Source organism: Oryzias melastigma, linkage group LG13 (assembly GCF_002922805.2).
Source record: "Oryzias melastigma strain HK-1 linkage group LG13, ASM292280v2, whole genome shotgun sequence".
Classification (NCBI taxonomy): domain Eukaryota; kingdom Metazoa; phylum Chordata; class Actinopteri; order Beloniformes; family Adrianichthyidae; genus Oryzias; species Oryzias melastigma.
This window is the reverse complement of record NC_050524.1, coordinates 11,640,073-11,668,059: the sequence shown is the minus strand read 5'-3', so window position 1 is coordinate 11,668,059 and position 27,987 is coordinate 11,640,073. Positions and strand designations below refer to the sequence as shown.

The following is a 27,987-nucleotide window of genomic DNA, read 5'->3' as shown; positions in this document are numbered from 1 at the left end:
TCTACCCTTGCATTATCACAAGAAAACAAGTGTTTTTTTTCCTATGATAAAAGTCCCGAGTGACATGCTGTCCTTCCAGCCTGTACTTCTCATGCATCAGTCTGTAACTGTGTAGACGGCCTGGTCCCCTCATACGGTCGCTGATGAGATTAACAACAACCGCAAAGTTACTTATCTGCAGCCGCCTGCGCAGCTGCAGCCGGGCCAACCTTCTCCTCAAATGACCATTTGGACGTTGTTTATGACCAACAACATCAGCACAATTTCCTTGGGTGTTAGACCACGATTAGATTGATCAATTAGAAATTCATCACTTCTTCTAGTGTCCCACATTTTCAATGACAAACTGCTTTGTTTTGCTGCAGATTGTCGAAAATTAATTTAAAAAAAGTATGGTAGTGGACTGAGCTGAGCTTTATGATAGGTCATTTTCATGTGAAAATAGTAAAAAAAAGTAGGTTCGGCCGTTTAAAGAAAACTCTCTTATACAGTCAATGGGACAGAGATACAGTATATTCTTTGCTATATCATTATCACTTTGTTTTCCGATAACGTGACAGTAGATCTCATTGTAATAAGAAAATGGTTAGAAAAAAGGTGGTTCATTTTAAGAGAACTCTCTTATACAGTCATAGTAAAGAGGAACGCTGCGTTATGTTCTATGTTATCTCGTTATCATGAACAACCAATTTTTGATTCCCATGATAACAAGATAGTATATGCCGTTATCACGAGAAAACAGTAAAAAATGTAGGGTAGGCCATATTAAGAGAACTCTCTCACTATCAATGGGGGAGAGGGACGCACGCTATTGCAACTAAATACAATCGGTGTTCTCGTGATAATGAGAGAGTAGATGTCATTATCACAAGAAAATATTCAGAAAAAGTGGGGTAAGCTGTTTTAAGAGAACTCTCGTAAACAGTCACAGCAGAGAGGGACGCTACAGTATATTATTTGTTATATTGTTACTCGACAAACCGAAATGTGTTTTCTTATGATAACGAGATAGTAGAAGTCATTATCATTAGAAAACTCAAAAAAATTAGGGTAGGAAGTTTTAAGAAAACTTATAAAGACATAGTAGCAAGGGACACTCCAGTACGATCTTTGTGTCCCTTTATCATGACACAACTAAATTTGTTTTGTCATGATAATGAGATAGTAGATGTCGTTATCATGAGGAAAATGGAAAAAAAAAAAAAAAAAAAACTAGGGTCGGCTGTTTTAATTGAACTCTCTTACGGTCAATGGGAGAGAAGGACTCTACAGTGTATTCTTGGTTATAGTGTTCTCATGACAAAACAAAATTTGCTACCATGTGATAACGAGATAGTGGATGTCGTTAAGTAGATGTCCTCCTTTTTCTGTCTTTTCATCTTTTCTTTTAAATAATTTGTAATATAATTTATTCGTAATGCAAATTGGTCATGTGTGAATATTTCCTAAACACACAGTATCAGTAAAAACCAACTTTAGCTTCCACAAGTAGATTTCACCACTTTTAGTCAAGTATAAGTATAAGTTTATAAAACTCAATGAATGGTTTTCAAAAAGCAAAAAATGTTAAAAAACAAATAAAGAAGAAAACTTACAGCACAACTACTGAGTAGGATCAGAACCAAGGTAAAATGGCAAGTCAAATATGAGTTTGCAAACATCTGCTAACACTCTTAACTATTTGTTAATTACATTCTAAAATGAGGAAGAGAACCACTTCTGATGGCCTTCACCTGTAATTATTATCACTTGTCAGGAGCTTGGCAGTTGCTTACAGGAGCCCAAATCTGCTGATTGTTTAATCAAGCTTTAGGGAGTCTGGGTATGTAAATAACCGATATTTGCATAACCTTGCTTTTCTGAGAATACCATTGAATAGGCCATGGGCATTAATTACCCAAGGTCGCATATCTCCAGCGCAACTTTTTTTCCCCTTCAGTTTCCATTTATTTAACCTTCACATACATTTGCACCACGGCACCCTTTTTCTTTCTGTTTTCCTTCAACATCAGTCATCGATTAAAATTCATTTCTTTCCTGCTCAATGCAATTTCCGGGCCTGTACCTTAGCGATGACGCGGCGAGAAACACTAAGTCTTTTCGTTCTTAGAAAATATGCCAAGTGGACAGAAGAGCAACCACATTCTAACGAATGCACTGAAAGGGGTGACAGCATCAAACTGTTGGCACCTTAAAATCTCACAGGACACACTGAACAGATAGAGACGGAACAAATCACAGAAACTAAGCGTATAAGAGAGAAAGCACTCTATAAAATCTGGACCACTGTGTACTTTTTTCATATGAAAGAGCAACAAATCAATCTAGAGAAGTTGTTATTATGTTGATTGTAACCCCAGAATCTTGTAAATATGTAGTAGGGTTGCATGGTAGTGTAGTGGTTAGGGCACTCGCTTCATAAGGAAAAGGTCCAGGTTTGAATCCTGGCTGAGACCTTTTTGTGTGGAGTTTGCACACTACTCTCGTTCATGTGTGGGTTTTGTCTGGGCTGTCTGGTTCAGTCCAAAACATACTTCTCAGGATTAATTGGTGATTTTGTACAGTCTACCAGGCTGAAAATCAAAAAGAAATCCTTAAATACTAAGAAAAATCTAGCACCAATTAAAAAAAAACTTCTGGTTTAAACTAATTTTAAACTGATTTCTTAAGTCTTTCAGAGTAAACTACATCCATACATATGAGATTAAATTACCTTAGGCACAATAAAGAACAAATTATTTATTAAATATGCCTTGTTTTCTGAGTTTTTTTTTTTTTTTCCTACCTGGAAGTAAGATGCCTCGATCTCTTTGTTGCTTGTGGGTGCCGCCCATTTCATGACATCATCCTAGAGTTGGGCACTGATTGGGTTTTATGCAGGCGGTTCTTTGGTTTAGGTTTTGGTTCCTAATTTCAGTACTTCAGTATTAAAAAATTATGCCTACATCTTCTCAAATCAACACATTTTCATTCCCAAGTCACATATTGACGTATAGTTAAAAACTGCGTCAAAAACGTGTGTTTTGGGTGTTGTAGTTTTTTGACGTACTGGCTGTTCCCATTAAATTAGAGCTCCACAACCTCCGAGCTGCTAACTGTCGTCCTCCCCTGACCACTGTTTTCTCCTGAGAGTAAAATTAGGAATTTTTTGAAACACAGAATTAATGACGACGTTTGCTTGTATTTTCCATTCTGCTGTCTGTTGATGTTAAATGTCATGGGTGGGTTTATAGTGTTTTTGATGATTTTAACATGTTTTTGTGGCATTTTTCTCTTAATGGAAGTAATGTGAATCAGGAACAGACACAAAATATAATGTCAATGAATCACAAGCTCCCTGCTTTGGTCCATTCTGTTGCATCCAGTTGCAGACATTTAGATCCATGAACGTCTGTTTTACTCGTCTAAGTTGGCATCTGACTGATAACTGTTAATAGCTCCAATATTGCTGCAAAATCTTGGTCACACCGGTAATCTAAAATTGGGATTGTAAGGGGTCGTAAATTAGCGGGGGAGCGTCTAAAAAAAATAGATGATGGGAAATGAGTGCAGGCTTAATCTCCACCAACAGTTCCACTCACAACTCCAAGGTGAATTTCTGATGAACTATTGCTGCTCTGCAGAAACTATTTCCTAGAAAACGTCAGAATCATAGTTAAAAGACCAGTGGGAACACTTTGAAGAGATCAAAAGATGATCGGAGTGAGACTATAAACATTTAATGCAATGCTCTTTGTGTTTGCCACCTCAACTTTTCTAATTTACCGAACATCTTTACAGCTAGAAACAACCATCTGTCTTTCAATCAAATCATCCTCCAGAATAACTTTTTCCACAGTAGCATCTCAGCCTATGAGGACCTTAACTCCACCTGAGGGGACGGAGTGTGACTAGTGTTCCATCATCTCACAGTTTACTGTAGGCCTGTGCCTTTGTGGATGATTGCTTTAGAAAAAAATAGCTCCATGAAATAAAACGAGCAATTGTTTGAAACGATTGATTTCCCTCTGCAGCTGTTTAGAAATTATTTTAAACACAAATGATTTCTGAGTGCGTTTGATCGAAGCTTCATCAGGTTTTTCTCCGAGCTTCATGGAATTTCGTATTGCCTTGTGAGTTGTTGCTGTTGTTTTTTTTGTTTTTTTTCACCAGCTACTGCATTGTTATTGGGATTTACTCTTGACATGTTTGCAAATGTCTGCAGGCTTCCACAGCATTTTAAAGCAACTATTTAGTTTGAAGAATTTTGTCCTAAGACAGTCTGTGGAAACACAAGTTTCGACATGAAAAGCTGTTTAAAAACACTGAAACACACCATTTACAGCTCTATTGTGTGAGATTCAGATTTAATGACAGAAACAGAAATTGTAAAATAAATAAAACCATTTCTGCTGCACTTATTTCATGTTCCTCATGGAAGCACATTTTTCTTGCTGAACTAAGTTTCTACTGCAAAGGGCCAATTTACCCAATAATCCAGTATGTCTCTTTACCATTATCAACCATTGTGTGCGTGATCACGATTGCAAACACCTTTTGAGTCGAGGACACCTGGGTATTACTTAAAGCCAGAGTGCTTATCGAGGTCTTCGGAGGGACACAGGGAAATTGAGTTTGTCCAGTTTAATGATGGGCAGAGTCACGCCGCCTTACAGACATACCATTTCTCTCCTATTAGCAAAGATGTGTTATTCATGAGGGCAAATGCAGTGTGAACTATTTTACATTGATATTCTTACTCAGTCAGTTCTCATTGTCTATCAGGAGGCCTCTCACCACTCCATCGTATTCATTTATTTATTCATTTATCTATTTCCTTATACACTCCCAAAGAAGAGCAGAAATTTCGGGGATGATGAGATCATAGGGTCAAATCTGGTTCTCCCCATTAAAAGTAGGCAATACTCCATATCATTTGAATAGGTGAGGTTGTAGGGGTTTGTTTAAGCTTCATGTTTACTCATAATAAATCTACCAAAAGTACAATAATTTATATAAAGTGCATCTTTTTCTTTGTAGATCTTTCTTTAATAGCCTCCCAGACACTATTGGCTTGAATACATTTTACTGCGTCTGGAGCTATTTATAAAATTAGAGCTGAATGGCTTATTGTGCATGCTCACAATGGTGCTGCTGTACACACTTTTAGATATGTATTTCATTTAGAGACTACTTTCTGTGCTGAAAATCAGTGTAGCTATTCAAAGTTCTACAATAAAAAGGTATTTCTCCAGTTCTCAATGCTGTCAAATTGCCATGACCTGATGCACACAGTAAGACTCAAAATGTTTATCTCACTTCTAAGAGTTCATACATCTGCAAACTGATGTTAAGAAGTGTGTGTGGTGTTAAATAAGAAAGATGTTCCCTTGTTGCCAATCTGCACAAAGAAGGGAGTTATATAAGTTATATATTATATATTCTCATCCTCTAAAGCCTTATCTGGGACAAATCTTGAAAAATGTGTTCAGAGAGAAGGGCAATATACCTCTAATGTTTTTCCCTCCCTAAATCCTTTTTTTATTTTGTTTTAAACAGATAAGAAGTATCCGGTAAAGACGTAAGAACAGAGTTTTTAAAGGAACAATTTCAGCAGGGTAAAACATCAATTACCACGCCCTGACAAGCTAAGGCGAGGAAGAGGAGAGAAGGTGTATCCTTATGTGTCCAACATGATTTGCAGATCTCTGACCCAAATAGTTTCTCTATCCAGGCAGCATCTTCATTCTCATGCCTTTACTTTTCCCGTGCGTCACCTTGTATCACCGTCTGTCTCCATCTGCTTCCTTATACCACTGGAGACGTGCGCTCAGGTGCTTTTAGCCAAAAAAGTTCAAAGCTTGGAATAGTTTGAAGGAATAGAATTTGAGGTACACGAGTGAAATAAGCCGTTGAAGATCAGAAGAAAAACTAAAATTGGATTATTCTATATTTTGGACTATTATTGTATTAATTGTAAAAGTATTCCCAGTGGTATTTTTATTATTATTATTCCCTTTTAAGACAAAATTTTAGAAAAACTGTTGTTTTCTAGGACATAGTTTCTGCAGAGTGGCATGAGTTTATCAGAAAATTGCCTCCAAATTGTATGGGAAGTAAGCCTGCTTTTGTTTCCCAACATCTCTTTGTTTACACTCCACTAGCTTACAGATCCTCACACCCCCAACCTAACATTACTGGTGTAACAAGCAATATCTGCGCTATCCAGCAGTTTTGTGATAGATGCCAGCTCAGACGAGGAAAACAAAGTTGTACATGGATCTTTTTGTCTATAAGAAGATGGATTGAAGTGGAGAGGTGCCTGGAGCTTGTGGATTGCTAAAAGTTTCAAGATTTTTCGAATGACATTTTAGTGTCTGCTTCTGATGCACAACAATTTGAATATAGAAATCCCCCAAAACACAGTTTTTATTGGAGTGCGTCTTTAAAATGTTCCATAAAAATGTTATTCATTTAAGTATTTTTTTGGCCTTATTTTTCATGGATCAGGTATCAATATCAAACCTTAAAGTCTCCCTATGACAATTGTTTTTATTTCTAAAAAACATTCCCAGTAATGTTTTAATTATGATTATGAAGTTTCAAAATAAAATCCCACAAGCTAAATGTCTTAAAAAGCCATTTATTATGTTGATCTGAAGCCTCGTTTCCAAAATTTCCTCTGAGGGGGTGGGGTTTTTGGAGCTGAGCTGAGCAGCCCCGCCCCTGATCCCTCACCTGTCTGATTATGATAGCTCTGTGTCTTGCTAGTATAAATCTTCACCGCTGGTACATAAAAATGTCCAGCAATATCGTTAATTTCCAGCTGTATCATTTTGAGATATTTATCAGCTGGGACGAGGAAGTGAAGATCTTCATGGACAGAACTTCCTCCAAAATCCTGATTCTTTCTCCTTCCAGTTCACCAAAGACTCTTTTAGCTAATCATCCAATGTTTATTGACGTTGCTGTGACCAATACATTCAATCGACTGGTTTCTCAGAGCAGAGTCTTTGGGAAAATAATGAAAGCTAACATCAAAATGCTCTTTCATTGATCTACAATCTTTTACAACTGCAGTCAAATGAACCGCCGTTTACATTTCTGTGGTCATATCAAGAAGCTCTATGGAGTCTCACAGAGATTTTCCATGGTTAGCAGCCCTGTTACTGTAAGGATTGTGTGAAATTCACACAAAAACAATCCAGTGACGGCTGATTTGGCCATGGAAATGTGAACGACGGCTCATTTGACTGCAGTCAATGGGAAAATACCATCTTTTCTTCTCCGAGACCTGATCTAGACATGCTACCCGGTCCAGATGAGGGGATTAGTGCATGTGCGGCAGAGCTGTTGTGACGTATCAACAGCTCATTAATTCAAACCGAACCTGTCTGTAAGTGTTTGATTGACAGAGATTTAAAAGGAGAATTACTCGGAAATACAAAAACAAAATAATTCCTTATTACTTTTGTTCTCTTTCATAAGAAAAATGCCACACATACATGTTAAAAACTAAAAAACAGGATTTTCATTGGAGGGAGAGTTTAACAGACCAGAATGACAAACAACCATTTGGTCTGGTGGAGATAAATCTGTAAAAAAAAATCCATTTATAGCAAATGTATTCATCTTTATTGAGACTCTTGACAGGATGTTTATGAAAATTAAAGGGCAAGATGTAATGTGAATAATAATTAATACACGTGTAAGTAGCTTTTTTTAAAATGTAATCTAAAGTGGTAACTCCAGGTTTTATCGTTGGAATATAAGCACTGAAGTCCATATGCAGAATGTGACCCCATAGTCTGAAGTCTAAACAAAGATAAGAACATCTGCGCTTCTCCCACGGCATGTCACGCTCTCAAACTGAACATTTTCACCTACACAGAGTAGAAGCACACGTGAGCACGCTCTCACATTCAAGCGTTTGACAGTGTTCACCCATGAAGAATCACCTCATTTACTGAGCAAATTTTTGGTTCAGGAGGATGCATGCATTTCCATTGTTGCCCAGTGGCAGGGCTTAACAAATAGGATTAGATCCATGCCCAAGAGAGCACACTCCTGTTCAGGTGACATACAGCCCCGTGCTCCAGCTCCGCAACGAGACACAGAGAATTACTGTTAAAGGTCAGTGGAGTCAGACACTGAATGTCACAGCTTAGCCACAGTTTGGCAGGTAAATACATCCAGATAAATAGGTTTGTCTCTTGGGGGACAGAGTAATTCTGCTCTAAAATTTCCAGCTTAAAAGAAGCAAGATTATAAGGGGGCAGCAGAGGCATATCGATTGTGGAGTGAATCCAGACTCGGCTACTCTGTGAATAATAAACTGCATATAAGACGGCCGGGGGTTTGTCAGTTGGAACTTTCATAATGGTCTGTGAGTTGTGCTCATTTAGATGAGAGGATGGATAAGCCACATCTCCCATCTCAAGAATCTGGGGAATCATGTCACTGATCAGCAGGCGCCTCAGAGCAACTGACTACAAGTTTAAATAAGCATTCCACAGCCCATTTAACAGCACACACTGACTGATCACAGCCTCCACTCACTGGAAAAAAAAACAAAACAAAAAAAAAAAAACTACCAACTGACTTGCGGATTGAATTGGACTCTTCATAGCCCATCTCCTGAGCAAATCACAGCAGTGCATTGAAAATAGTAATTCTTGGAATAGCTAGATATTTGTCAAATCAGACAGAAGCGTTTCAGCAGGGATCCAATCAGAATCACTAAAACATCTTGTGACTCAGTGGAGCAGGTGTTATTGTTTGTTCTCCGAAGAACATTTCTTATTGCGGGTTTAAGCACGTCCAGTGGATTCGGGCTGTCAAATGTGAGCAACAAGGTCCATCTGCGTTGCACATGCTGTGCCGTGAGCCGAAATATTGAGGGAGATGGTGTTACAGCTTCATGAAAACAAAATGAATTTGAGCAAAGGTGTGATGGGAATGAAAGCAGATTATGGATTGCTGTGGAGTCTGTTCTCTCATCAGGTTCACTCCAAAAAATGCTTTCAAGTAAGGTTTTATTTTTTTTAGCTGCAGTAGTGGTGGTGGAGATTCACAATTGACATTTTTGGTTTGGAGAGAAAATACTTTTTCAGTAGACTAATCTCCATTAAATTTGATATTCAAGGGTTTTGGACCATAGCGCCTAATGACTTCAGGGATTCCTTTGGCTTTTTCTCTTGTGTCACCAGCAACTGAACTCTTTTTTTTTTTTTCAACGTGTTTAAAAATATGGGAGTTCGCCGACTATATTTTCAGTAAAATAAGCCGCACTTAAGAGCAGTAATTTTTTTTCTTCAAAAAATAACAGTGCACCATATAATCCAAAGCGTCTTGTATAAGGATTTATTGTGGTTGTCTTTACTTATGTCAGAGCAATTTTAAGAGATGCACAGCACTGTCAAAATGTTTTTTTTCTTTTTTTTTTTAAGTTACAACCAAGGTTGGGTGTTTTTGTAAATACGCTAACGTGTAGCAATTTTGAACTTTTTTTTTTTACTTGTTTTGAATTCTTTCAGGTTTGGAAGTTAGCATAGTCAGTTATGTTTGTTTTAGCGGGATAAGTCTGTTATTTTAGGAATTGCAAGCAAAGTTGGGTGTCACTGTGAATACGCTAAAGAAGCTGCCATGTAGCGGTGTTGGACTGTTTTCTATTTAATTTATTTTTCTGTTACTCATAACGTTGAAAGTTAGCATAGAACTTTCCTTTTGTTTTCTATGAGTCACAACCAGGGTTTGGTGTTAACGTAAATACATTAGCATGGCTAGCATGTAGCTGTGTCTGACTGTGTTTTTTTTTTTTTTTTACAAGTTGCAAACAAGGTTGAACATTAGCACAGTCAAAATACTTTTGTTTTATTTGTATTAGTCTGTTTTTTTAGAATTTGCAAACAAGATTGGGTGTTTTTGTAAATAAGCTAGCATGTAGCGATGTTGGATTGTCTTTTTTTGTGTGTGTGTCACTCATAATGTTGAAAGTAAGCATAGCACTTTATGTTTGTTTTACCGGTATCAGGTCTGGTATTTTAAAAGTTACAAACAGGGTTAGGTACTGTAAATACACTAAAGCTACGCTAATGAAAAGTGGTGTTGGACTGTTTTGTTTTTTTGTGCGTTAAGTTGGAGGTTAGCATACTTACAGTTACTTTTGTTTTAGCTATATCAACCTGTTTTTTTACGAGTTGCAAACAAGGTTGGAAGTTATTATGATTATGTTAATGCAGCTAATGAGTTGCAGTATTGAGCTGTGTTAATTTTATGTGTTAGTGTAGTCACAGTATCATGAGGTATCGAAAATACACTAATGTGACTAATGTGTAGCATGTTATAAACAAGGTCTATAGTTAATGTAAACAACAAATAATTTCGGCAAAGCTTGGATCATTTAATTTGTTTTTGTAAATTTTCAGAAAAGTTTGGCATGTTCTTGCAGAATTATTGTATTAGTTTCATCTTTGGTTTTACGATTTCACAACAATGTCTGACCTTAATCAATGGATGTGTTTGTCTGCTGTCTACAGGCTGTGGGCTGGAGTTCCTGCTGGTTCTCTGTGGGCTTGAGTTCTCCTGGTCCTGCCCCCATCACTGCATCTGCTACACGGCTCCCAGCACCGTCTCCTGCCAGGCACACAACTTCCTGTCAGTCCCTGACGGCATTCCTCCCGACAGTGAACGCATCTTCCTACAGAACAACAAAATCCATCGCTTACTTCCAGGCCACTTCAGTTCCAACACGGTTACCCTCTGGATCTACTCCAACAACATAACATACATCGACCCATCCACCTTCCGTGGCTTCACGTTACTGGAGGAACTGGATCTGGGCGACAACCGCCACCTGCGTTCCTTGGCTGAAGACACTTTTCATGGACTGATAAAGCTCAATGCGCTTCACCTGTACCGCTGTGGTCTCAGTTCTCTCCCAGATAACATCTTCAGGGGATTGAGGAATCTGCAGTATCTCTACTTGCAGGTGTGCTTTGTATACAGTTCATTTTAGCACAAAAAAACCTTCAATTTGCTGATGGACGATAATAGATAGCAAAAAACTAATTTAGGTTTGTTCCAATCAGAAACAACTGAAGCTTTTTTATGTTTTGCCTGAAATGTCTTAATTTGAGTGAGCTTGCACTTTGAATTTATGGGCTAATTTGTTCCCTTGTTTGCACACCTGGCAGCATGGGTGTGCACTGTGAATTCAGGCCCACAAGTGAGATCAGCTGTGAGTTCTGGATCAGCCAGAGTCTCTGAACTCTGAGCCAGACTTCTGTGTTTGTTGTAACACTATCTGGGAGATTTAGGAATGACTCATATTGCATTGCAGCCTAATTTCAACGTTGCCTCATTTTACAAACGAAGTGTCCATGACTGTGGCGTTAACGGGACATTAGCATACTTTCCTGTTGTTTCTCTGTTCTGCATGAAGACCATAATGTTTTTATGCCAACACTTGGACTGATAAAGATAAGTTTGTTCAAAAAACTAAAACTCTATTGATAACTGGAACAGTCATGGCTGTACTGAATGCATTTTAAACAGCTTTCAATCTTTTAGAGAGAATAATAAAATGGTAGAACAGATCTTCCTCTGCAGCTTATATCTCTTGGCATCCAGAGCCCTGTAATGATGGTATTATGAGACATTTTGAAGCTATAGACAAACGGAGCGTGTGACGCATTTTCAAGAGTCAATTCTTGCATTTAGCACATGGTGTTCACACTGCACAGGGATGGGCTTCTTCATTTTCTACTGTTTACTAGCACTGTTCTACCACCTACAGTTGGAATTGACTCAGTGTGAAGTTTCAGGGATTTGCAAATCATCTAAATCTTGTTTCAGGCTTTTAATTTAACAGATCTCTTCCGATACATAAAAGACTTGGTGTCATAGAATTAAGGCTGGGCACAAACCACAATTAGCAAATCCTCCTACATGATCAAATTTTAAATGGTAGGCACTATGAATCCATTCAAATGTCACTGCCATAGAAACTTGTGTAACTGTATGTGATCAAGAAAACCCAAAGAATGCGGGAGCCCTAAAAAGTCATGCTAAAACAAAAATTCAGTACTTAGGTCAATTCTTCCCCCATCCCTACGGCTTCTCCCTACCCCTACGTTTAGCCCTTCAAATGGAGGGTTACGGAAAAATAGTGTCTTCAGATTCAGATGTCACTCCCACTCTATGATGTCATAAATAGTCGACGTTATAGTGGCGCTTCTAAAACTTGAACACACATAACATTTGTTTCAGAACTTTAAAAGGGTCGTGCTAAAACAAAAAGTGCTGGCAGAAGTTCTGTGCTTCAGAACACGTAAAGAAATGCGGTTCACCCGGGTTCTGCATCCCTCCGCGACGAGGGTTAGCCCTTCAAAAAGCGATTTCGGACGCACCAATCACTTCAAATGCCACTCCAATTGGAGTGGTGGGGGAAGAATTCTGATTCAGACTTTTTCATTGGAAATGGACACTCGAGCACACATTGCCAAGGAAGGGCAATGTGAATGTAGTTAAAGATTGAATATGTACAAAAATGTTCATAGTAAATTAATTTTATTCTGTTTAATATCTGATGCTGCTTCATGACTTGTGACCATCAGGGTTTAGCCAACGTTAAAGTAGAAATTAGAAAGATAAAGGAAGCCTGACTGTGAAAGCTAATTTTCCATGTATCTCCACAGGATAATCACCTAAAGAACCTGCAGGATGATACGTTCATGGACCTCCACAACCTGAGCCACCTGTTCCTGCACGGAAACCGCCTCTGGAGTCTTAACCAGAACAGCTTCAGAGGCCTTCGAGCCTTGGACCGTTTGCTTCTGCACCAAAACCAGATAGAATGGGTCGACAATCTCGCCTTCCATGACCTGAAGAGTCTCACTACCCTTTACTTGTTCAACAACTCTCTGACAGAGCTGTCTGGACAGTGTCTGGACATGCTCCCTGCCCTGGAATACCTGCGTCTCAACGACAACCCCTGGTCATGTGACTGCAAGGCGCTATCCCTCTGGGAATGGTTGAAACGTTTCCGGGGTTCAACGTCCTCCGTGGGGTGCCAGATGCCTGATTATATGGTTGGGAAGGACCTGAAGGAGCTGCGCAGAGAGGACTTCCCCAACTGTTCACCAACAGTTTCCAACTCAGAGTCCAGAGCTCAGACTAACAACCTATCAGGCACAGTGAACCCCTCCATGAATCGAGGCGTAGCGGCGGGCTCCGGGGGCCAGACGAACATAGCACACCCATCGAGGCCCGGGCGCCCTCGGACCTGCACGAAGCCTCGCAACAGGGGCAGCAAGGAGAAAGGTGACAATGAAGTGCACCACTCAAAAGAGGTCATGGCCGACAAAGAGGATTCCTCCCCAAACTTCACAGAGGGGGGGAAGCATGACCACACATCCCCAGACGGCACAGTGACACGGAGAAAGCACAAATGCACTCCCCGGACCACTGTTCGCCCCCCCAGCGGGGTGCAGCAAGTCAACAATAATGCAGCGCCGTCCAAGTCCTTACTACATTTCCGAGCCCTCATTGTGGCCTTGATAGCAACAAATACTGAGTACATTCTCCGCTGACCTTCAGAACGTCTCAACAATACAATTTTTTTTTTTCAAAAGCACACAGCAGCAGCCCTCAGACCTTCTACTGCTCCTGCACTGCAAGTCCAGAGTCTTTAATGTATGTGTGTGAGTGTGGTTATACGTGTAAATGTCGTAGAGAGCTTTACTGTTCGAGCTGAAAAAGAAAGCACAACATCAGACATTCACATGAGAAGGGTTCAGAGAGACTGAGGCTGATAAATGCAGATGAATGCAGACTTAGCTTCCACTGCCAGTTCCACTAAAACTGCATCTCAATTGATCTCCAACATGTCTGTTTTTTTTAACGCTCAGCTGGAGCTCAGATTACCAAAAGGGGTGAAATGAGGGCAAAAGAAGGAGCGATAAAGAGCAAGAGAAGCAAAACTTGTGTGCTTGAAGTTTGAATTTGAGTCCGGATTTGTAAGTTGCAAAAAGAGAGAGTTGGTAAATCTGAATCTCATCGTTCGATTTTTTTATTTATTTATTTTTTTAAAATGTTTCCATTCTTCAGGTTTCAAGTCACTTTTGCAGCCCAGAATGCATACTTTTTTGTTCTACCTTTTGCTCGCACAAAGTTTATTATGACCTCATTTGAAATGTTTTTTTAACTTCCAAGAATAAGCTGCTTCATTTTCTGCAGACAACCAGGATCCCCATTTTCTATCTTCATCTGCTTTTATACCGAAAGTGTTTCTCTGTGAGAGTTTAAGCTGTGAATATCGAGAAGTCTGTCTCTATTTTTTAGTGAAACGTCGTTCATTTCGTAAGACACAAAAACGGACCTAAAGATGAATTTCCCGCTGCAGGGCCCAAGTGGAGCTTTAGAGGTCAAGGGTCAACTGAGGGTTTCTCAGTTGTGAGGTGACATGAGGAACTACTCCCTCCTCCATGAGGACATCCTCCATTCATCCCCGACATGAGGAGCACATTCTGAACTGCTGAACTTCAAAGACATTTAAAAAAATAAAGAAAAATAAAGTGTGGATACCTTAAGAGACTCAACGATCAACAAACTATTACAAAAACTCCGACTGGAGCACGGACAAGCAACGGTCTTGCAGAGTTAAGCCTCTTTATCAACTGGTGCGATTGTTCATAGGATACCGGGACAAGACAATCGCTTGTGACGGGACGTCTCGCTGTACTTCTGGAGCTTTTGTGCCTCGCTCTAATGTACTAATACGATGCCGTTTGTATCAACAATGTGAACTTTACCGCTAACAGGGGTGTTCCGAGGACATCCTGCAGTGCTGATATTAATCATTTACAGTAATACTAAGACAGCAAATATCAGTCACATCAATGACGAAAAACAGGGTTTTCTGCTCCTCCTATAAGGAGGACCACTTCAGTTTTGATTTTATATTTTCTGACGAGTTTATTTTTCATGTTGTTTTATGAACCCTTTATTTGTTAAAGCACAGTTCCTCATTCCCCCCCAACAACAACAACAACTCTTGTTTTCCTTTGCCATCATCAAACTGTTCAGTAAGTTATTGTCGAAGGACAACAGTAAAAAATGTTTATAAAGACATTAAAATCTATATCTTATGTCTACGGTTGTAGTCTGTGTCAGTTTGTTGCAGCCTTTGAAGCAAAACTAATCCATTTGTATTATATTTAATTTAAAGCCAAACTCAATCAACTTTTTTAATTTTAACTTTTTTTTCCCATTGTTGCTTTATTACAGACTATGTTTCAATTGCATCATCTTTCTGTTAGGTCATTTATTTTACAATATTACAAAGTTTTTATGTGTCCGTTTTATTAACTTTGCAATTAATTTGAAGATGAAGATTTACAGATTTATTTAGTAGACAGGAATTTAATATATTACATGACCCTTTGGGAATATTAGGTATCAAAGTAAATCTATAGACATTTGTGACCATTTTTACTAGGGATGCAACGATACAGTTACGTACCTCAATATGAGCGTCACGGTGCGTGTATTGAGCAAGAAAAATATAAACCCTGAAATCCTACAATTCTACAGATGATGATTTATTTTACAAAGAGAAATAACATAGCAAAAATTCTGATTTTTTCAAGTGCACAGCTCTTGGCTTGTATTGCAAAGTCACATATAAATAGGATTCTTGCATTTTAGTAAACACAACGACTTATAACAACTGCAACAATTTAAGCTACAATTCTCTTAAGTTGTGACAGCTGGATGTCATACACAATCTAAACTGAACCAATTTAAAATACTTAGAACCGACTTACTCGTCCAGATAAACAGCAGCAGCACAGGTAGAGTGCAGTACTCCTTAGCTTTACATTTTCAGAAAAAAGAAAAATTAACTCAGTTTTTTTTTTATTTCGCTAAAACCTTTATCATCCAACTATTGTAGGAGGGACAAGGTAGTTTCTGGCAGGCAGGGGGAGAGTGGGCAGGGTTTTTTTGAAGCAGACACTCTTAAAACACCTCAGAATGGTACTGAATACGTAAAATTTGAGTTGTGAAAAATGTCATATTAAATTGTTGAACGCGTATTTAAACAGTTTGGTTTTATATTGAAGTTCTTGCACCCCAAAATTTATACTATTATTAATGGGTAAAATGACATTCTGCTTTAATTCTCATTTACTCTCCTGGATAAAAATAGTTTCAGAATTCCATTGTTTATAAAAAAAAAAATAAAAAAAAACAATTTCCTTTTATGTCAAGAAGTTTAAGAAGTCATATCTAAATGAATTGTATCAAACAGGGCAGGGGTCAGAAACCTGATGTTCTGGAGCCACATGCGTCTCTTTTATCCCTCCATTGTGGCTCTTTGGCCTCATAGAAAACCTCAGATGTAACTAATTAATTTGTGTTTAGATTTTTGATGCGTCAGATAGGCCAAACTGACTAAAATGACAGTAATCTTATTGCATGTACATGTACAGATAAAATAAGTGGATTCTACACTCTATTCATTGGTAAAAGAAGAAAAAGGATGAAGGAACACCAAATAATAGAAAATGTCATGTTTCTTGCATTTTAACTAAAGTAAATCCGCTGCAGATGAAGGATCAGATTAAACTCAGTATGTGTTCATTTTGAAAGGAACTTGTAGGTGCTTCTGTCAAAAGAGAAAGAAGATACATTTATTATATATTGAAAAACTTAATTTAAGAGAACATTTTAAAGCTATATTTTATAAATGAATGGCTTAATGACCACAAAAACATAAAGAAAGTGTATTTTTCTGACTCTAAGGTAAAACTTTGCAGCTCTTGCTGAGTTTTGGTCCATAAGAACCTGGACCAAATGGCTCTTTTACTACTAAAAGTTGCAGACCCTTGGAATAGGGCATATACGAGTATTGGGTTTTGCTTGGATTAACAGTTTTTCAGATCAACAAATGTAATATTTTTGCATCATTTTCTGTGTAACAGATATTTTTTCTTCATATCAGCCTCCACCTGTAACATTTTGCTGGTGGAGCAAAGCTTTGTCCCGCCACAGCTGCTCCAGCAGTAACCGAGTGGGCCTAATGAACAACATGAGGGCTTTTTATGCTGATCTTTTCTTTTCCTGAATGAGAATAAATCATTTACCAAGAGGATGCTTGAGCAAAAGGAACATTACAGTCCACACAATGCTAATAATAAGCATGTCTGTGTTTCATTTCCCATGATGCCTCATGCTGCTTTTGTGTCTGGGCTTTTGGCCGTCACAGCCGAGTACAGACGCTCCTCTCAAGCGTTGGCGATCAGTAAATGTCCTGGAGCTGACTGTGGTTTCTCTCTTCGGGTTTTGTGAGAGATCTGGACAGAATTTTGACCAAAAAAATTATCTTTTGTGAAGAAATGTTCTTTTTTTATGTTTTGTTCATGCAACCACAAGGGGGCAGAATGTAGAGCTGCTACCAAGTCGAGGTGACTGGTGAGGGTTGTGTCAGGAGCCACATGAAACAGAAACAAAACAAAATCACAAACCCAACAACTTAACAAGGGGAGCCACCAGCGCTGTTGACTTGTCCCAGTGAAAATTGGACTACAACAGGAAAATTGGTCTGAAGGCAAAGAGAAAAAAAAGAAAAGCAAGTGAGAAACCTGAATGTAGGAACCTTGACAAAAAAGTAAAGAGTTGGCAAAAGCGAGGAAAAAGAAGAAAGGTGGATATCCTGTGTGTTTAGGAGACCAGATGGAGCAGGAGCAAGGCTTACTGTTGGGGAGAAGGCTCAAGCTGCTTCCTATTGTTTAGAGACAGAGGCTGTGAGGAAGAGACAGGAGGCAGAGCTGGAGGTAGCAGAGCTGAAGATGTTGAGGTTCTCTTTGGGAGTGACGAGAATGGATTGAATCGGTAATGAAAACATCAGAGGGACAGCTTGTGGTAGAAAATGCAGAGATAAATGTAGGGTAGCCAAAATATGATACAATAGACCCTTTTCACATGACGTCACACATCGCCAGTCATGTCCAGAGTGACTTCTGGTTAGAATGGAAAATCTGATTGCTGAATGCTGGGGTCCTAAAGCGGTTCCTGGTCCCGGGACAGGGTCCACTTGGCTGAATCCAGACTGAAAATTTGCACTGAACTATCAGGGTAAGCGAACTTTGGTTTACCTTAAGTGAACCAGTCTGAATCCCTCCTCTGATTTGTTTTTGTTTTACCTTTTTACACCACAGCAAGGGCTCAAATGAAATCACCAATTTGAAATGAAGTCTGACAGACTGTTAGTGGACCATGAAAGGCCTGGTCCCATGAAATGACTGCACCGCACTCTAATAGTTTCAAAAGGATAAATGTTTTACATTTGTGCAAACTCAGAAACAGAGGATGCATGTACTGTGTGTGAGCAAGTCGTGTAGCGTTACCATCATGTCTCGTCTGTTTCCTTTGGCCCCAATCTCAGAAACAGCTACAGTATGGGGGTTTGAACTATGTTTTTTTTTTTTTTTTTTGTACAAGTAAAAATGATAAATTGATTTTTTTAAATAGGTCACTACCTTAGTACTGATGAATAGTGGATGTACTTCAAAAGGACCTTGACTTCATTTAACCATGATTGCCATGACTGTGATGTGCAGCAATTGTTTGTTCAGAAGCAATTTTGCCCCCAGATTTTTTTGTTCCTTTTTAACAGAATGTTTTTAACAGTGAGGGGAAATTTGCTTCTTTGATAGGTAAGCACTCAAATGTAGTACAGCTTCCAGTAACTGCTGGGCCACTTTGTCCCAGCTGTTGGCCCGTTAGAAGGGTGTATGTGTTATAACCTGCCAAGAGTGACACGAAGCAGAAACACCGCCGTCAGATCACCCCGTACAGAAGAACGGGTCTGTGATCATGCACTTTGTCCTTCAAATTATAGTCACTATTTCCAGTTTTTAGTGTTTTTTTTAATTTAATTTTAGAAAAGAAAAAATGAATCAGGAACCAAAGAAAAGAAAAGAAAAAAATTTGGATTTTTGTGCCAAAATTCCATGTTCTACATTATTCTAAATAATGCTCAATGATATGAATGTTGAATTACAGTTTAGATTGAGTTACATCGTTTCTTTTCTCCTGTAAAGCTAACATTACACAAACTGTCATATCAGTAAAACAATTTAACCCCAACAACAACCCAACAGCCCAAAATCATCACACCCCGGTCTATGCAGCTATTGACCCACAGAAAAGCTGCTTTAGATGCAGTAGTTGTGATGTGTGCAGATGGTTTGGATCAGGGGTCTGCAACCTTTAACACTAAAAGAGCTATTTGGTGCAGTTTCTTACTGACCAAACCCAGCCAGAGTCCCACGTTATGTTTAGAAAATGTCACTTTATGTTTATGTGACCATGAAACCTTTATTTATCAAACATAGCTTTTAAATATTTAAAATAATTGATAAATAGATATATTTTTCTATTTGTAAAAATGTTTGCTTGTTTTCCCTTTGAAAGCAGTACAATACATTTCTCCATTGTCTGTGACGCTTGTATGCAAGTAATTGATGTTTTTGATCATCTTTGACAGAAGATCTGAGCAACAAAGTCCTGCACCAAAGGAAAACTCCACCAACTCAGTAGTGTTGCCAATAATAAATGATTCTGATTTCCTCTGATTCTAATCTGGTGTCTGTCTCACAGATTGCCTTCCCTGGTGTAAACTGACCCACTTATTTCCAGAAAACATCAAAGGCGGAGAATTAACAGTAATGGCTCCATTCAGCTGGAAGGTCTGCTATTAAAAAAAAAAAAGTCTGGTCGGACACTTCAACCAAAAATGCTGATGCACAATTAAAAGATGAGAAGAAGAGAATATGCTATCATTAAGAAAATGAAAGAAGCCGTGCAGATTAGGGAGCTATAGTGCCTGTAAAGGAGCAGTAAGATGGAAGGAGGGCTAAATTTGTGGGCAATTAAACGCAAAAAGACAGACAAGCATATTTAATATCACAGGAATAACAGCAATGAAGCAAAATGACAAAAAAAGCAGCAAAAATATATTTAAATATTTTATTTTCATTCCTTTAGACTAAGAAAGGAAACCTGTTCTCCAATGATATTTAATATTTAAATTATTTTATCTTAGGGCAGCTGTGTCAAACTCAGCTACACAATGGTGCCAAAATTCAAAACACACATTAGGTCGTGGGCTGAACAGGACAAACATCTATTGAACACTCTAAAATAAAATTTGTGAAACTTTAAAATCATAACTTTTTTTACATAATTATGAGCTAGATATGTAGCATTACCGTGAATTTGGCCGCTGGAGATGCTGGTGCTGATTGCTGAAAATGCTGATTTTTATTGCTAAAAAAGCTGAAGCTGATAACTAGCTAAAATATTAACTAAATGGAAATTTAGCCAAAAAATAAAAAAAAATTAGTTTAGCCAAAACAGCAAGCATGTTGCTAAAAAAACTAGCTAAAGTTTAAAATATCCTAAAAAACTGAAATAAAGCCCAAATTAGCCAAACAGCTAGCGTTATTAGCTAAACTACAAAACAGCCAAAAAAACAAAACAAAACAAAAAAAAAGCCTACATTTCCAAAAACAGCTTGCATGTAGATGAAATATTATCTAAACTCTGAAATAGCTTAAAAATCTTAGTAAATGCCAAACTAGTCCAAAAAGGTAGCAGCCAATTTTTAAAACCGTAACTTTTTAACTCAGTTATGACTGATAAAAAGGTAGGAATATTATTCCAGAATAAACCTACTTAAACCTTAAAAAAACTTTCAATATTTTACTCTCCATAAATATATATTTTGTTAAAATTATACAAGTTAGAAATGAAAGCAAAATAACATTGGGGTATTAATTACATTAAAATAAAATGATCTGGAGGACCGGATTGAATTACCCGGAGGGCCGGATCCGGCCCCCGGGCCTCGACTTTGACATATATGGCTTAGGGGCTTCTTTCAGGGGGGCTATTATCACTTTAGAGGAGAAAATATTTTTCTTTTTAGATTTCTTTAGACTTTTTGGAATGACTTTTGATTGTTAGTTGATATTCAGAGTTCTAAAGCAGATTTAGAGCAGCGAAGCATAACTTCTCCTTCTTTTTCCTTTTTGTGTGGGATTTCCCAAGAGTCGTATTAAATAATAAAGACTGTTCACATACTCATGTAGCGTGTCCCATTGGTGACCAGATGTAAACAAGAACAAAGTAGATAATTGCAGAACATAAATTCAGTCATGCACTCACAGTCAGTATAAACATGTTTGTAGATCACCTGGACAAAACCAACCCAGACTCAAGAACAACCCAACTCTGATCTGATCTTCTTGCTTTACGGGGAGAAGTACCACACCTCTGCCAAACAACCTAACTTTGGATATTTTGAAACGTTTGAATATTTGTTGGATTTTTGTGAATGATGGATTTCTCCTTCTCTTCAAACAAAATTGCTGTTTTTTTAGCTGAGTTAGTTATTGGAGATTGAGCTTAAAATGTGCCACACCGTTGATTCGTACACCACTAATGGCATCTATTGATGCAAGATGTCCATTAAAGACAATGGAATATTTTTATTTTCTTTTTTTTTATTTTGGGGTTTCCACAGGTATGCATTGCAAGTTTGTAATACTATACATCCTTACGGTGTCCCTAAAGGACAAATCACACATGAAAGTCAATCAACAAAAAAAAAAAAATATTAAAGCTCATGAAAACAATTAAAAAAGCAAAAACAAACAAGGAAAGGAAAAGAAAACTTGTTTGAGCGATTTGCACATAATTTCAAGTCTACAACGACTCCTGGAGTGTTGCGGATCTTTAACCTAAGAGGAGGCCGCCATCTTGAATTCAAAAAAGGGTCATCCAACACCAAGATGACCTAGCTGCAGACAACATGGCCCCAAAACAGCGCTATTCACCGGAAGTCTTTGACAAAATTTCAATCGAAGTTCATGTTCTTTCCCTAGAAAAACATCGGAACCGGATTAGGGTTACGGTTAGAGTTAGTGTTGGGAGTCTTTTGGTACTGTGTAGATACGCAAATCGAGCTTCCGGCTACAGTTGGGACATTTCCGCTTCCAGCTAATGATGAGTTTAATGATGAGTTTGGGCCCCATCGTGTCTACAACAAGGACCCGCTCTCCAACGCCGCTTGCGGGTTTAATTTTGTTTTGTAAAATGCACTTCAGGGCCACCGTAATTCCCACTACTTTGGCAACTTTTCCACCAGCTGTGGAAAAGTAGGTATGCCATTAAACTATGTGTTCATTCACCATCACACCCATATATTCTAGCTAAATGGCCGGTTGTCTGTTAGCATTATTGGCATAATACCCTTTGAGAACAGGGGAAACAAATTACCTTTTGCCTGTAAAGCTGTAGGCTTATTGTAAAACTTTTATACACCTTTAAAAAATGAGCAAAAATAACAGCCTATCAGTCATGGCTTTAAATCTTGACACCTGATAGCAGTTTCTCACATATTCTGCCACACAGTAGGTATCACTTCTTGCTCACACTTTTGACTTGGTGTACCAGCAGATCCTCAACCTCAGTGTCAAATCCTCCTGACACGAGACCTGCAAAGATTGCCACTGAGGCAGCAAGCCAGCAAATGCTTAAACACTCACATGAATCTGAAAGAGATTTGAGGCTACACACCTAATGAACAGATACAAAAAAACACGTCTGGGCTTTGATTTCAAGATCAAAAACAGCACTTTGGAACACGTTTTCTTTGATGAGAAAATAGGAAACACCAAACTGCATCAAAACACTTCTCTGTACAGATACTGTACATTTTTTAAATATGAATCATTGACATAAAACACAATGAAACCTTTGTCATATTTTTTTCCAAAGATGAACAATAGTGAAATGTTAAAGTACAATAGTAAAAAAAAAAACATAAAAAAGTTAAAAATGAAGATGCATCCATCTATACATATTTATATCTCAGATTAACGGTTAAAACAGTGCAATTAGAAAACAGCAAAAGAGATGAAGTATGTAAGTGACTCTGGAGGCACAACAGTACACCGAGGGACGTGATAATTAAAGCTAAACAAGCACAAAAATGCCCCGGCACTTGAACCAAGCGACTTTCCCTTGTCTCTCCTTGCCTGAGTCCCACGCTCCCTGCTCAATCACAAAACCCTAATGCTGTTTGTTCCTCCCTAAAACCCTTTCTCATTGCAACACTTTTATTTTGTCTATTTATTTAGCTTAAATCCCCTCCCTGAGCAGTTGTGTGCTCCAGTTCTCCAGACCGGGCCGCCTGCATACTAAACTGGGAAGACTTGAGCAGCTCAAGGCCACTCCGGCACCTGCATAGATTATGCTCTGGCTAATCCTTGTCGTGGTTGACCTTAAGTTGGATGCATTAAGGGAAAAAAAAACGTGATATGCATCTCCCTGCCAATGCATCAAGGTTAAATGATTTTAAGCATGAGAGAATAAATAAAAAAGAATATTAGTTTAGTTCATAATTTAATCTCAAAAAGTTTCAAGAATATTCTGTCCCTCTGAGCCCCTAAAATGCATAGAATAAACATGCTATCATCATATCAGTTCATCTATCCATATCTTGATACCAGCTCAGTGGCCTTGTAGTGGAGTGTCCGCCCTGAGATTGGAAGGTCGTGAGTTCAAAATCAGACCGAATCATACCAAAGATTCTAAAAATGTACCCCAGACCCTCCCTGCTTGACACTCAGCATTGACGGGTTGGATTGGGAGGTTAAATCACCAAACGGTTCCGGAGCGCGGCTGTGTCTGCAGCTCACCCCTCCCCCAAGGGATAGGTCAACTGCTGAGGACAAATATCACACACCTTGGCGTGTGACAACTAATGGGACTTACAGTATTTGATGAGTCTATGAAGTTCTATGCTGAACACTCGTCCTGAAACTACCCTCTATAATTATCAGGGTTGGTAAGGGCACAAGCAGGACTCTGGTTTATTCCCTGTTTTATGTCTGTCCATTCATCCATCCTTATGTTATTTTTTGTCTTTTCTTCTCTTCATTTTTGTATGTTTTTTCTCTTTTTTAAATTTTTTGTGGGATATTTTTTTTAATTTATTTTGTTAATTTTGTATTTTTTTAATCACGTTTAAAGGAAGCAGTAAAGGCATATTGACAGGCATTTTAGAGATCTATCAATTAACTAAAGTTATCTTACAGTCTACTGATGATGCGGGAAAACACAGAGCAATGGTACTTAGTATGAGTTATCCTAATCTTTTAATATCATAAAGAAAGTCTCATCTGCTCTTAGAGGAACAGTACATTCTAAAGATGTGATTGTTTTTTTCATTCATGTGTTCAAACAGGAGTTTTTTTCAATACTTTTCCTGTTCTGCATACTGCTCAACAGGGTTTACTTTTATCAAAGCTTTGTTACTGCTGATAATATCCCATAACTTGACGGCTTTGTTAGCCTGGTGTAAATACTTATTTGAAATGTTAAAAAATACAAATTACAAACACATAATTAAAGTGAACAAAAATCCTTTTTGAAAAAATATTTTTATGTACACAGTTTGTGGGAAAAAAATGACGTATTTGACAGTCATTGATATTTCAATGTGTTCCATTTTAAAAGATTGTAATGTTCGCCATAGAGACACTTAGAGTGTGAGAGACAAAATGCAACAAAAGAAGAATCCAGGGAATCCTATTGTACAATTTTTACAAGAATTCATTTGCATAAACGGTGCAGAAAATGAGTCCCCGGTCAATAACAATAGTTTACCTCAATAGAAGTGAGATGGTTTTGTTCAAACAGGTTTTATACATCTGAACAGTTCAGCGTTTTCTTAAATGATGATTGAGCTTTTTGAGATCACTCACCCAGATTAGAATTCAATAGTCTGAAGTGGTTATTGTGAAGCTGTACTAAAGGACTCAACTGAACGGTTTGGTGAGAGGTTATATGCTTTATATGGAGAATGTTAGTTTTCTTTGACCCATTTTTACTACTTCAGGTTGTCCAGTTATCCTATGTATTTCTGAGTTGTTACCTCAATGCTATCAATATCATTTTTATCCTTTAAGGTGAGATCCAGCAGGGAGCTCCAGGTTGACCAAATTGTCAGGGATGTTGTGTTTATTCAATTTTCACAGACCTGTGACTTCTTCTGTACTCGCTTGTTTCTAGAAGCTAAATTCTTATTGACTAGATCTATTCTAAAAGTGTTCCCAGTGATCTTTTAATTATGATTTTGCTGTTTTTGGCCAAAATCAAAAAGCTTATCTAGGACAGTTTCTGCAGAGTGGGTCATCAAAAATCAGACACGATTTCCTGATTTTTTTTTTTATATATATATATTACACATGGTACATACACCCATTGTGATCTCGTTTTTAATATATGAAATATGATCTAACATCAATATATTTTTAAAAAACAGATTCTATTTTTGAGTATAAAAACTGCATTCTTTGTGAAAGTCCAAATTTTAAAGGCAAAAAAATCCTGTTTTTCAAAATCCCTCTGCTTAAAAAAGAAAGCCAAGGTCTGAGCTTTCAATACAAACGGCCCTCACAGCAAATGGTGATAACCTGGCTACAGCAGGAAGACACTTATGAAGATGAGAAAGCCTCCCACAGCACATGAAGGCTTTCATGCCAAACCCAGCAGCCTGAGAGAATGCACCAAGATGAAGGAGGAAAGCAGAAGAGCCACTATCGAGTCTGAAACAACACAGATCAGCAGGATATCTGGAGGGTGACGAGGTATTCAAAAGAATTCGTAAGGCAGCAGAAGCACAATTGGCAAAAAGGATGAAAAGTTAAAAAGCGTAGAAATTAGGACGGTCTACCTCGGCAGAAACATGTTTGGTTTGTGAACGCAAGGGAGACCCGGCCTATCTCTCCTGGGAGGTTCAGTAGGCAATGACCGAAGAAAAGAGGAGGTCCCCAAAGAGTATTGTAAACATGGGCCAACCAGGCTCACCCACTGTTGGAATTTTGGAGCATTTGAGGGCAAGAACCAGAACCCGCACCACAGGGACACGGACACCCCCAGGCTCAGATGTAATGTGATCCCCAACTCATGGTCTTGCCAAAGAATTCAGGGATCTCTCTCCCTGTGTGGAGAGAGGGCCACCAGGCCCAAGAAGCCAGCACCCAAGGGACATTCCTGAGGGCCTGGTTCCGTCAGGGATGGGGTGGGGGCACAAAATCTGAGGTTCCAGCTTCTAATCTTAACAACTTGCTTGTTGTTCACTTTTTGACATATCCTGTCAGTGGTCACCACAACAAATCAGCTTTCACTGATTTGAACATTTGGTTTGGCAGAGATCTTTACAGTGATGGCACAACCCTGTATTTTATCTGGGCTGGGGACTGGCACAGGGAGACCCAGACACCCCCCCCCTCACCATGGGTACAGGAAGTAGCATGAACAGTCTTGCCTAAAGAACCCACTCTGGATTAAGCTCATATTTTGCTTCAATACTTTAATTTGGATCATTTACAACCATTCCTCAAACTTCTTCTTTGAAACAGGACAGAAGACTTAAGAATGAAATGTATGGCTGTTTTCCATAAGGATGGCCCAAAGGAAAAAAAAAAGGAATAATTTACTGTAAATTCTATGAGTCGCAGCACAGACATCTATTTAATTTGAATAAAATTCCGTTCTGATCTAGCGGCGCCCCGGCTGTCATACTGCTGGCTACAAAGAGAATGAAATATGCTGATGCTGCAGTGATTTTGTCACTCACCTTGAGGCGAGCCGGTGACAATTTGACTCAACTTCACTTAGTGTTTTGCACCTTTCAAAGTTTTAGAGGAATACTCCAAACGTCAACTACAGATGATACACCAGATGCAGTGTCTAATGATCTTGTCATATTATTCACCCACTCTGGAAAAACTCCAAAATCCAACACTTTGAAGCCGTTTGATGACACAAAATCAAAGGAAGCTTTGTCTTCAAAAACTAAAATGCAATATGTAAACTGTCTCAGAAGTCAGAGCAGGATACGGAGCAGGCATAACCTCCTGTAAATAAACGAGCGCAGCTCACAAGATCTCTGTAGAGTGTTTTTATTTTCTCTGAAAAAACTTGGTGGAGATGTTTTCAGATCCTGATATGAAGTTTCACCTTTTCAACAAAAGACTGAGCGCGCACTCCCTCATGCTCTAACTGAAGAAAAATCCGCAGAGGGGATGAGGTTGAGTTCAAGCTTTTCTGACTCTTTAACTTCATGCTTCTGCCACTCAGCTCAGACGTGACACCGAAATCCACTCCACTCAAACAGAAAGCATACATACCCGGACATAAACGAGCACTTAAAGCCCAAATTTTGATACAAGTGAGGGATGTCCTTTTTTGTGTGAGAAGGTCACATGAGGAAACGAAAGATAATGAACATAATGATAGGTTGAAAAACCTACAAGAAAAAAAAAAAAAAAAGATATTTTAATGGAAGCATTGAGACTCAGGAGTTCAGTGAATAATTCTCAACAAATTAATTATTAGTTCATACTGGTTGTGTCTATAGTACAGTTTCTGTAACTGGAGTGAAATCAGACCAAACAGATGCAGATGTGAGCCCAGGTGGAGAAACTCCCAATCGATTAGAAACTGACCAAACCTGACAGTCATGTTCAAGAAACCAAACTGAGATGATTCCAGCTGTATGACATGGAGCCTCATCCCGATGGAAGTAGCATCAGAAGATGGTCATGAAGGGATGACCGACCATTTGAATGTTGCAGCAGAAATAGACTCTTCAGACCCCAACGTTTTTCCAATCTTCTACTGTCACTCACTGGGTATTTTCTCTTTTTCTGACTGTAACCCTACTAAAGTTATTTATTTTTTCCTTATTAACACTTACTTTATATAGAGAGTAATTTTCAGTTTTTCCACTTGTGAAGTCAAAATTTTAATCGTTTTTTGGATTTGTTAGGAGTGATCATCCTGTTAGAGATTTGACCTTTGATGTTTTTTTTCCATATGAGCGAAAAGCAGCGAGTGAAAGGGAAAAGAAAGACCTGAGTGAGGTAA

General features: G+C 38.4%; 1 protein-coding gene and 1 long non-coding RNA gene across 3 annotated transcripts in view; one reads left to right on the top strand and one right to left on the bottom strand.

Moving 5' to 3' along the window:
• LOC118599561 overlaps positions 1–10,610 on the bottom strand; it is a 29,944-nt gene extending 19,334 nt beyond the window's left edge. Inside the window, exon 1 of the long non-coding RNA XR_004948965.1 lies at positions 10,483–10,610. This is a non-coding gene — a long non-coding RNA (uncharacterized LOC118599561). The remainder of the gene's footprint in view (positions 1–10,482) is intronic.
• rtn4rl1b (reticulon 4 receptor-like 1b) overlaps positions 1–15,134 on the top strand; it is a 197,166-nt gene extending 182,032 nt beyond the window's left edge. Inside the window, exons 2-3 of one of the 2 annotated variants that reach the window (XM_024277508.2) lie at positions 10,518–10,969; positions 12,678–15,134. In XM_024277508.2, coding sequence (XP_024133276.1) covers positions 10,518–10,969; positions 12,678–13,571 — 1,346 coding nt within the window. In that variant the 3' untranslated portion in view covers positions 13,572–15,134. Of the gene's footprint in view, positions 1–10,348; positions 10,970–12,677 lie in introns of those variants that run through there. The other variant, XM_036215079.1, reaches the window with a different exon arrangement.
• Positions 15,135–27,987: the final 12,853 nt, after the last annotated feature.